Raw genomic sequence first — 12491 nt, forward strand, 5'->3', positions numbered from 1 at the left:
TCCTAATAAATATATAAATCATGAAAAAACAGTCAGCCATCTGCAGTGGCGAGCATAGTTAATGCAATCAAAAGATTGTGCTAAGACAAAATTCAACAACAAAGAATATCTCAATTGACATAGCTTTAGCAGGAAGAGTTAAAAATACTTATGTATTACTATGTTAAAAAATGTCTGTTCTGTATAGTTTACATTTAAAAATCATAGTCTGCAAGAGACCAATTAAGATACAGAATAAGAGATCAATCAAATACGGCTACATTTTCAAAAGCCTTTAACATTAGTTGGCAACAAGTAAACTTGATTAACTATACATCCCTATCTATCTACGTTAACACAGTTAATAAAACAAGTCCAAATACTGAACATTAACTGAATCTTAAGTGTTTCCTGATGAAAGATTCACTCGGAAGCTGATTCAGACAAAAGAGGCTTGGGGCGGTCAGTAGAACAGTCAAATGCGTGATTTGTTTATTTAAGAGCTATAAAAAAGAACTTGCAGTTGAATATAACTAAGATTTATAGATTTAGGAATAAAAGCATCAATACCAGAAAGTGTCAACAAATGTCAGACCCTGTACCATGGAGGAACACTACCAACCGTAACTAAATCTGTGAAGCCCAATACCACCGCCAGAGAGAAGTGAAGTAATTCTCTTTTTGATAAAGGACTTTCAGAACATTTCTGTGTGCCATGCCTCCTCAGAGTCCTCTCCCGGTAAAAACCAGGGTGGGCTCAACCCCACTTCTGGAGGGAGCACTTGGAGTGCATTTTTAGTAAGGACTTTCTAGGATCAAACGTTAAAATGCCTGCGGATAATCCCTATTCTGTTAAAGCTTTTTGATCCGTAGGGTAAACTGAGGCACATTAAAAACAATAGCGAAGTAACTGGAGTCAATTATTAACTCATACGACAGACTGGTCAAATTACCTGTCGAGATCACCAGCAGACATTTTACCTTTTGAAAGGGCCCCTTTTCCATCTACTCAAGGCCTGCTGACCATCCATCTGCCAGCTTATCCTAGTTTCCATAAACCCTCTTCTGCCTGCAGATTTTTAGTCTATTTTCTAAGTAACACGGTGACCAATTTCCGTGGGGCTTATGGTCTCTGGGTGTTGTGATCTTGGAGACTTCACGCACACCCAGAAGACAATAACAGAGTAGAAAGATTTGTGCTCAACCAAACATTAATAAGCAGGCAACAGTTTCCAGAGCAGGTTAGCTCGGTCTCCTCTGATTTACTTGTGGCTTGAGCACCAGACTATTTGTTTTTAAAAGCATGGACTCAACACGTCTTGCATTATGCTTAATATTATTGTGATATGGCACTAGAACAAACAATGGTTACCTCACACATTACAGTATTAATTCCTCAATACAGATCTGAGAAGGAAGTTTTAAGCTAGCTGCTGTACAACTCGGAAAGACCTACATGAAGGGGAATAAAGAGAATACCTTTTCAGGTTACCGCCCAACATGTGACTTGACTCAAGCCCAAACAGCCATTGAAAAGGACCTGCCAGCCAGACCTTGCTGGGTTTCACTATAACTGAGGTTGTCCACGTTGCTTTAACCCCTTGCATGCTGATGACGGAGCGGTTCCGTCATCAGCTACGGGTGAGCTGTGCTGATGACGGAACCGTTCCGTCATGACTCCGCCCGCGCAAGGCGGAGTCAGCATGGGTGGGGAATTCCCGCCGCACGCAAGGGGTTAAAATATCTACTCCTGGCTCGCCTTCGTACAAAAGCTTTGATGATGATACTGGAGAGTCACTCTCAGACACAGGAATGCCTCTGAAAGGAGAAAGATGTCCATGGAGCAGGCACGTTTCAGATCGGTCGGTAAAGCTAGTCAACAAGATCCACAGTGTGTCAACTCCTGAGCTCGCCCCAGCGTTGCTTAGAATCAGTCTGACAAGACTGGCATTTATCGGACACATGGTGGCTAGGCTGTCTTGCTTTAGAAGGCCTCGAAGTGTGATGGAAAACACTGACAAGCCAAGAGAAAAGAACTGGATTGATTTGTTTGCAGACTGCTTTATTTCTTTATTTATAAAGTTTTATATAGCGCAAACTTGACCAAAGAGGGTATCAGAGCGCTTTACATTTAAACAATGTTTCAAAAATTTGTAGGAGGAAGGGGTCAAAGTGGGGAGACGAGGCGGAACAATGCCCAATGCCTGGCTGGGTAGGTGACGGTCAAGGGGGAAAACCAGGGCCGGACTCCTCATTAGCTGTCAAGCAGCTCCACCGGTCATCGGCCATGTTGCTCAGGTCTCAGCGTGTCATAAAAAGTAACAATTTGGTTTTGCACTGATAATGTGGGCGCCGGCTACAGATCTGGGTTATTCCCTTCTCAAACCATACACAGGAGATGCTCAATTTAGCACAGATCTTACATCAGAAGCCAGGGGCTTGTCTATTTGAGGAAGTAGTTCATCACCTAAAATATGATACCAAGGTAGCAGACAACACAGAATAACTCCCCAAAAACAGCAATTTGAAACATACTGCAAACTCTCTACGGACGTCATAAATCTAAAACGACCACTGAAGCTGGCAGATAGCGCGTCCTAATCTCATAAAAGCAAGTATGTAATATTATTTTATACTTCAGTCAAACATCAGTGCTGAAAAATTGTCCAGTAAGCGCATATAATAGAACCTTTTTTGCATTGGTCGAGCTGCTACGATCCAGGGAAGGAGCGTCAAACACTCGGGTGCTAAGAGCCCTGTGGAGATAAACTGCTCTTCTGCTACTGAGACTTCATTGCACTCTTGTGCGCAGCCCAACACCCCCTCTGCATGCAAAGATCCCAAAGCAACGATGCACACTAGGATTGAGCAATCTCCGCTCTTCTGTTGCTTCTGGCCTGAAGCAAAAAAGACAAAAGTACTTATGTGAGGCAACGATCTATCTGTTGGATACTCTACCTACAGATTCCTCATCTGTAGAACAATCTCCAGGCGTCAGACATGATCTGGAAACTTCACAGAGAGAAGCTCCCAGTACAGGGTACTGGGCTCAGTCAGCGCCGGAAGTGATGTCGGCTGACACCACTGGGGCTATGAAGCACTCACCCCGCGCATCTACATCAGTTTCCCTTTATTTTTTTTCCCCAAGACTGAAGCGAGAGAGCAGATTGACATTGAATAAAGAATGCAGTACTAAAATATTGCAAAATGGGATCTTCTTAACTTTCCCTATAAACCATCCATCAAACAGGGAGGCGTGGAGGTCATGAGGAATATGGAGGTAGATGGCGTATTCACCAGAAAGAACCTTACCGCAGATAAGTAACCTTATTTCTTGATGGATGCTTTCACCTGCAGATGCCTCACTTGTAGAACAGATTTTACAGCAATGCCATGCCCAGGAGGAGGGTTGATGAATGATAAGACAAGGAAATTCTGCATGACGGACCTGGCAAACTGCCCATCCCTGTACACCTCTGCATCCAGACGGTAGTGCTTAGTTTAGTGTGCAAGGAAGCCCACATTGACGCCTTACAGATGCCTGCACTTGGAACATTTCAGGGAAGGCAAAAGTGGTTGACTTGGTCCTGATTCCTTCAGGAGGCTTTTCTTGGGTAAGGCGTAGCAGGTCTTGATGCAGAGGATGAGACATCGAGATACAGTCCTCTTCTGTACCCTTTTTGGCACCCCAGTATCCGATAAACAGCGGGTCATCCAACTGGAATTCCTTTGTGTGGTACAGGTAGTAATCAGCCAAACGCCAAGGATCGAACTGATTTAACCGATCCTTCTCTTTCGTAGGATGAGGTGAATAATAGAAGGTCGGGAGAGTGGAGGATTGAAAGGAGAAACCAGCCCTACATTGCAACACCAACTTGTCCCAGAAAGAAAGTAGGGAAAGGAGGGCAACAGCTAAGGGCGTGCAACTCACTGACCCTTCTAGTAGAAGTGATAGTAACCAAAAGTTTTGAAGGTAAATATACGAAGAGTACAACTGCGAGGGGGCTCAAACTGAGTCCTCACAACAAAAAAAGGTTAAGAATCAGATTTAAGTCCCACTGAGGAACCATAAAGGAAGATAGAGGGAAAAGACTGGTCAGACCCTTGAGAAAAAGCATGGCAACAGGGGACTTAAACAGGAATGGCTGATCCTGCAGACAGGAAATCAGACAATGCAGCTAAATAACCCTTCACAGTGGCAATGGCAACTCCCCTTTGAGCAAGGGAAAGAACATATTGCAAAAAATGAAAAAGTATGGCCTGTAGGGATCCACGCCATTGTCCACACAATGCAAAAACAAAGTTGTCCCATCTGCCGGAATAAGAAGACTTAGTGGAGGGGCAATGCGCAGACAAGGTGACAGTCTACCACCTCAGGTGGCAGCTGAAAGGAGTTCAGATGCCCCACTCAATCTCCAAACATGTAAGTGGTGATCTGGTCTCAGAGATTGGGATTCAGAACTAATACCCCGACTGGGAGAGAGGGTCCATCCTGAGTGGAAGGCAAAGTGGGGGACTTGTGGAGAAACAAGAAGGTCTGCATACCACACCTTTCTTTGCCAATCCAGGGAAAAAAGAATGACTTAGGCGCGGTGTTAGCAAATCTTTCTGAGAACTTGTGGAATTAAGGGTGAGGGGGACGCATAACGCAGCTGAAAGTTCCACATCAACTTAAACACATGCCCCAAAGCTTCCCTAAGCAGATACTAGAGGGTGCAAACCTACAGGCGATGGTCATTTTCCAAAAAGTGAGTAAGTCCACCTGAGGAGTGCTGCACTGGGCGAAGATATCCTGGAATACCTCCAGTAGAAAACGCTTCTCCTGATCGGCAAGATAATTTTCAGACTGGCAGTACTGACACTTAGAGAACCCGCTAAGTGACTGACGGTGAGCCAGATCTCTTGGCAGTGTGCTCAAGATCACAGAGTCAACGCTTTCAGGTAAATGAGAGGAGATCTAACTCCCCCTGCTTGTTCACAAAGCACATTGTAGCTGTGTTGTCTTTCAAGATCTGTGCGGACTGACCCATGTTGGAGTGTATGAAGGCCTTGCGCACCAGCCGAACTGCCTACAGTGCCAGCAAGCTGATGTGAAGCACCTGCTCGTCCGGAGGCCCTTGATATCCAGATCCTCCAAATGGGCTCCCATCCCTAGGGTGGAGGCATCCTTCACTAGCATAGTCACAGAAGGAGGGGGGAGTGAAGGTCATACTGTGATTAAGGTTCAACTTTTTCTCCCACCAAGCCACTTTACCCACAGTGCTAGGGAAGATTGTGATGGAGTCAGATAGATCTCGTGCGTACGGAAGCCACTGCCTTTAGAGGCACCACAGCAAGGCCCTCATGTGCCAATGTGCGTAAGTGACTAGGAGAAAGCAGGCTGCCAGCAGATCTGGGAACTTTCAGGGCTGAGACTCTCGCACCGTGCTGGAAAGATCACCTCTTTTAGATACTAAATATCCTTTGAAGGTCAGATAAATCACATCAAATCTTCATGTTTCCATATTCTGAAACTTCTTAGAAAGGTTTTGCCATACAGCTCACTGAGCTTCCGAGAAATCGTAGTCACAGCTCTCATCACCTCCAAATTGGATTAGTGTAATTCGGCAATATCCAAAAACGCTTTTTGAACAAGCTACAGACTCATCAAAATGCGGCAGCATGATAACTGCCGGGCATTCCCAGACACAATTCTGCCTCCCAAACTTTGATTTAGTTGCTTTGGCTCTGTATCAGTAAGCGTATTCAGATCAAAGCCCTCTGCATAGCCTTTAAGTCCCTACACAGCTTTGGCCTAACCTATCTGGTACAACCCTTTAAACAATACATTCCTACAAGACCTCTTCACTCTTCTCTTAGCGGAAATCTTATTGTCCCCAAATTAAAAAAGCTGATAGGACGGGAAGAGTTTCCTAGCACGTACAGCAAGGCTGTGGAACTCGCTCCCCATAGAACACAAGTGTAAATCTAACCTATTTAGAATTTAGGAAAAGTCTGTAAACCTAGTAATTCAACAAGCAGTTCCTGTCATCTTGCGGTCATCATCTAGTCTCATTGAATCAGCTTAGCACCTTGATACCCCTGGTTAATAGTTGTGCTCTAGAAATTTTATTTTCATTTCATTGAATGTCCTTTATTCTCTGAAGCAGAGGTAAGGTGCGGAGAAGGGTGGTTTCCAGTACAGAACCTATGAATTGCTATGAACTGGAGCCGTGAGAGCCTGAGATGTGATTTGGGCTTGCTGATCGAAAAGCCCCGGTCGAACAGCATAGATGCCATCAACTGCAAATGGTGCACCACCATGTCCTTTGAGGAGTCAATCATATAGGTACATTAAAAAGGGGATACCAAACTATCTGAGATGGGCCACAACCACTGCCATCACCTTCATGAAGACTCAAGCTGCTGATGTTAGCCCAAAGGTTACTATCGCAAATTGTTCCTGCATAGAACCCACTACCAACTACAAATATTTCAGATGAATTCGCAGGACAGGGATGTGGAAGTGCTCATCCTGCAGAACCAGAGGCACCATCCAGTCTCCATGCACAAATGCTGGTAGAACTTGAGCTAGGGTCAGCAACCAGAATGTTTCCTATTGAGAAAGAAGCTCAGGCTCCGGAGATCCAGAATCGGATACAGGCCGCCACCCTTCTTGGACACTAGGAAGTAACATATGTAACATCCGCTGGGTCTTTACCGTCTCTGGCACTAACTCCACTGCTCCTTTGAGGAGGAGAGCTGTCACCTCCTGCTGTAAAATGACCAAATGGTCGGAGGCGGAGCGGAAGGAGGGGGAAAAGGGGGGCATTACCTGAAGGAAGGGAAGGGCTAGCTTTTTTCCTACAATTTGAAGGACCAACTGGTCTGAAGTAATGACCATCCAGAACAGAAGAAAACAGGACACCTGCCCATCCACAGGCTCCCCGTGGGCCGGGGAAAGCAAACTATGCCTCCTTTCCAGGTGTGGAGGAGGAGGGTTGCAAGGCGGATCCATGGTCTTTACCTCTACCATGGCCACTGTACTGTGGACAAGAGGATTCTGCTGCGGCTGAAGTGCCGGTGCGTACGGCCGGGACCGAAAGGAGAACCCTAGTCTGAAGCTGTGAAAGTGGCAAGAGGAATGGGAGTCAGAAGCTGAAGGCCCGATAACCTGGCCACGGTTTACCAGCCCTTAAACCTCTCCAGCGCTAAGTCAGTCTTATCTCCAAACAATCGGATGCTGTCGAAGCGGGAGGTCGATCAGATTTGCCTGGACATCAGATGAAAAATTAGACATCCTGAGCCAAGCGTGGCGTCATACTGTCGCTCAAGTACCCATGGCTCTGGCAATGAAGTCTGCGGTGTCCCACGCAGATTTCATAATATGCTGGGAGGCATTCTGCCTGCCAATGATGCGCACCTCAAATTTTTCTTTCGTGTTGGCAGGAACATCCGAGAGAAAATTATCAGGGCCATGTCCCACAATGTGTGGTTTTAGCAGGCAAGACGACAGTTGGCATTAAGGGACTCCAAAGCCATACTCCCCTGCAGAAAAGGCCTTTTTGCAGGCTACCAAACGTTTTGATTCCCTGCTGGAGGGAGCTGGAGGGAATTCACCTCCTGATTGGGTCTCCTAACAGGACGCTTGGACGACCAATCCCTCGTCCAGGGTGCGTGCAAAGGAAGATGGGATCGTCAGGAGCAAAGCGACAACGGCATTCAATGAGCCGTTCAGAAGGTTTCTCCCATGCCACCATTGTAGTTTCAAATATAGCCTATTTGAAGGGGAGAATGGGTTCTGAAGTGGTTGTTAGCAACTTCAAATCCAGTACTTTAGCCGCCTTTAATAAGACTTTGTGCAAAGACACAACCTCTGGCGTTGGTGGTCCAACTGGGAGACCCATAGCCAGCTGAGGGGAGTGTAAGCAACTGGCCGAAGACGACCTTGAAATCCAAAGGGGTCCGGTCACCACCAGGTAAATACTCCACAGCATCGGAATCTGCAAAAAACATTTAATGGACACGTATTCTTATAAGCCTCCTTTTCAAGCAACTGCTGGATCTCTCTATGAGAGTGGATCTGGCAACGGCAGGATTGTGCCTGGAGCCAGAGGAGGGGATGGTGGAGGTGCAAGCAGGAAGGCACACATTTAACATTAGTTGCTGCATCGAGAAGTGCAGCACTGGATCAAAGCAATGTGGCGATGGCAGTGGTTCCAACAGTGCTACACTGAAGGGTGTTGGTTGGAAAGTCATGAAAATTGGCAGACGCCATGGGGCGCCAGATGGCGCGGAGGCCTTGGCGAAGATAGAATACATTGCGTTCAGAAGCGCTGGCTGATCTGACCCTGGAGCAGAGAACTGGGGAAAGGCGTCATAGGCTCGACAGATGGATGTGCTGGCGGCAAAGGCTTAGAGAATAGAGGTCTGTTCAGAGCCGTGGCTATAGAAGGAGCAGGGCTGTGCGGAGCATCCATCTGCATCAAGTCGACAAGCTGCGGTTCCGAAGACAAACGTCCTGTGGGAGATGGACAACACTGAGGACTTTTACCTATGGAACGCTTATTCTTCCTTCTATTCCTCAGAGAGTATAGCTCCGGATCCGCACTGAAGGCATGAAAAAAATTAAACTGACTTCAATGTCACTGCAGGCGGCGACTTAGTCCACAGCCCTCTACGGGCGAACTCGCTGCTTTGAAGTTTTCTGGATCCAGTCTGATGCCTGGGAATTGTTCTACAGGCGAGGAATCTGCAAGTAGAAGTATCTATCAAAAAGGTTAAGTATATCTTCTTCCATGAATGCACGGCAGGGATCAAAGTGTGTGTTCACATAAGGTACTCTGGCGACATGCACTGGAAAATTCAGCTCAGTTTAGCCAGTGGGCCTCATCAGTTAAGTTTGTCTCCTGATTTTATTTTTTCCAGCCATAGGTTTATGTATCGCTCCTGCACTTTACTAGGAGGTTGCTGAGAGAAAAGTGGCAGTCTGTGAGTGAATGGAGATCCATGCTGCAAGAAGCAGTGCATGAGACTGCTTTAATACACAGCTACTGTGCGCCCGTAAAACAAATGCATGTGTACAACATACATTGGGCATCCCTATCCTTTTGCATAGACTGGCTCTTGGCAGTGATCTATTTTTTTTTTAAAGGAGTCAAAGTGTTTTCTATGACTAATGGCAAAAGGGTCAGTGGGGGAGGGGTGAAGGGGGGGGGGGGGGAGTGGAGGTCCAAAAATTGCAGCAATCATGGGAAAAGGGCCACTGGCTAAGAGTAGAAGCACCACATACATAACTTTATCCTACTCTTATGTTGTAAGCTCCTTCCCATTCTCGACGTGTGGTTTGAACACACCGCACCCGAGTACGGGAAAGGCTTATCAAGAAGAGTAAACAAGAGAATGCCTGTGGGGTGCCCACATACCAGCGTGGCATATGCCTGCAGAATGATGCCAACACCACCTCAGCCATGGTGGAGTGTGCCAGTACACTTGATGAAGGATGGCCGGCATACACAATGTAGGTGGTGATACATGATGTTAACCATCTAGCAATGGTGGCTTAAACACCTGCTAAACCTGTATCATGGTCCTCAAAGGACACACAAATCTTACTGAAGGACTGTTAAACCATTTTAGAATAAGAAAGAAGCAAAATGATGGCCTCCTATCCAGGTATTGGATACTTTATCAGCCAAAAGGCAGGATAACATGAAGGAAAGGTGGAAGAGCAATTATTTTTTATTCAAATAGATTTCCAACATAATTTTCAGAATGTAGGAACGGTGGTCTTCGAGCCCAGTCTGCTTATTGTTGTGACCAGCTTAAAGGTGCAAATGGCTTAAACCTCAATTACACACCGACCAAATGTGCTGGCAACAAAGAGTTCACCCTTCCAGAAAACTTCAATTTGCCAGATGTCACTGGCTCAAAATGCATGTGCATCAGCCGACTCAAGAACAAAACTGGGGTCTCATGAGGTGGTATTGGAACATACCAGAGGTATGGGGAGAAGGATGGCCAGGGACTATTACTGTTGGACCCCAAGGGCACATGGTAAGATGGAACATAGTCTGGCATTTCAGGATGAACTGCCCCTATTGAAGAAGGACAAAGGCGGCTTTGCATTTGGCTGGTTCCTGACAGTGGTGGACTAGTGGCCAAAAGAAAAACTGGATCAGAATATACGTGGCATTTATTCAATGAAGCATTCAATTCACTAAAATAATTTCCCCATACTCACTAAGGATGTTTAAAACTGAATCCTTCCGGAACATGACCAAGTTTCCCATCATCACATGGCACACCAATTCCTGGAGCTGAAAAGCAAAGAAAGCATTTGGTGATAGAAGACAATATTAAAAGGCAAGATATCTATGGGGGGTAAATGAGACCGCCAACGTTTAGCATTCAGCAGTGAGGGAGCAAAACATAGAAATAAAGTCTGTGAGGGGGAACAGACAGGAAGTAAATGGGAGAATGCAACCACAGAAATAACTAGAGGGAGAATATATCCCTAGGAACGGGAATATCACAAGACACAGAAATAGCTAGGAACAAATATATGGACTTATAGTATCAAAATATTCACATATTGGATGACTTTCAAAAGAAAGTTGGGCAACTGGGACCAACGTCAGAACAGACTGTGGCTGATTTGGCAACAAGCAGAATAATCTCAGATTGGTGGAAAGGTTCCGAGCTCAGCTGACTGGAGGGAGGCATAATAAATCAGGCGACAGAGAGAAGAATCATTAGGAGGAAATAGTCTACAGATAAGGTGATGGAGATAAAATCTACATTTGGGTGACAGAAAAGGAACAGTAACTTGTGTAACTGATGGTGGACGGCTAGATTGAAAAACGGATAGCAGGATCCAAGATTAGGGATCAATTACAGATTTGTGAGTTACAGACATGCCAATGAGGAAATCTGCATATCGATGGCTATGCAAATCCCCAAGTGATGGAAGGAAAGTGTAAGCAATGGGCTATTGACAGAGTTATATGAGGACTGACTGAGTGGTGAAGAGCTCATGCAAAGACCCTCCATCAGGGAAAAAAAACAGCATAAAGTTTGGCTAATTGATAATGCAATCATTTCAGTGACCACAGAAAATGTCGGACTATGTTACTGGTGAATGGAGCAAATTATTATGGCTGAATAGGCTGAGGCACCATATGGCTGTTTTATGGACGCACTGAAGGATACATATGCATTCTTATTTTTACTAAACTGGTGTAAGAGAGTTTTGAGAAAGTGATTTATTCTGGGGCATTCTGATCTAGCTTTCAAAGAGGTATTGAATTAAGGCGATTACAGGATAGAAAAAGCAAGATGTTTTTATTAACGAAGGGGTGAAACAAACAGTAGTAACTGACTGTACGAAGGGGTCCCCCTGGATGGCGGTACCCCAATTCAAATGGATCAAGAACTGATGAAAAATGCAATGCACTCCACAACAGGTGGAAATAGACATTCATTCAGGGACTGCCAGGAAGTTAGTAAACCCATCTGTTGGAGGGTGTTGTGAGGAAAATCTCGCCAGGAGACAGATGCAAAAAGCACTCATCCTGTCTTTTAGGCTAAAAATTCTCATTCCTAGTTTGAAATTCAACACTCATTCACAGATGAAATTAACAGCTGCCACTGCTAATCTCGACCTGGATGAGGGGCCTCACCTCCCTTCCTTCACCTTCGCCTACTGCCAAGCTTCTCTACTTTATTTTAGATGGCTTTCTCGGGTAAAGCAGATTGATTCACTGTGTATCAACAAGAAAATATTCCTGGCTTGAAGATCAGATAAACTGCAAATAATAGAAGCTGTGCCTTTACTTAAGTACCCCTATCCATCAAGCAGACAAGCCTGGAGCCCTCCCCAGAGAGACGCTGCACTCTAAGTCACACAAGGCTCGGTGAGATAAAAATATCTCAATATTGCAGACGGGAGAGGTGGAAGGACTGTGCCAAAGTAACTAGGTCACCTCGTCCTGTGCACACACGGGCCCCAGCCCCTCAGACAGGGCGGAGGGCGCCCTCGTGGAGGAATATGGGGGCAGAAGAGGTGATGCTACCACTCCCTCGCCATGAACCACAAGGCGCCCCAGAATATATGACTAATTAACCCAGACACCGCCATAAAAGGTACCTGAGCGGGGGCCAGGAAAATGTAAATTCCTTTTGAAAAACGCCCAGATGCATACAGTTTTTAAGTTTCTAGACATATATAAAAGATTATCGAGAAATCCGACAATGCAGGCTTACATCAACAGTGCAGATTCTAATGGCCGGGTCAGAATAGTTCTCATTCTCGCTTGACATCATTAACCTCCCGCTGCAGCGGCAGCTATTCCTGGTTCCCCTTTGCTTGTGTCCATGGCAACTCACGCAGCCAGTAATAAACCCGAGGGCAAAGCACCGAGCCCCCGAGTCAAGCCTTGCACACCGCTCCAAGCATCTTGGCAAACGAGGCCATACATGTTTACTCAACAGCCACGATGAAGTGCTAGAAGGATGTGCAAACCACTGGGTGA

General features: G+C 45.7%; 1 protein-coding gene across 1 annotated transcript in view; it reads right to left on the bottom strand.

Moving 5' to 3' along the window:
* Positions 1 to 12491, bottom strand: part of INTS3 (integrator complex subunit 3) — a 677967-nt gene that overhangs the window by 156466 nt on the left and 509010 nt on the right. Inside the window, exon 23 of the mRNA XM_086947563.1 lies at positions 10202 to 10277. Coding sequence (XP_086803689.1) covers positions 10202 to 10277 — 76 coding nt within the window. The remainder of the gene's footprint in view (positions 1 to 10201; positions 10278 to 12491) is intronic.

The sequence above is a fragment of the Lissotriton vulgaris genome, chromosome 12 (genome assembly GCF_964263255.1).
Source record: "Lissotriton vulgaris chromosome 12, aLisVul1.2, whole genome shotgun sequence".
Taxonomy (NCBI): domain Eukaryota; kingdom Metazoa; phylum Chordata; class Amphibia; order Caudata; family Salamandridae; genus Lissotriton; species Lissotriton vulgaris.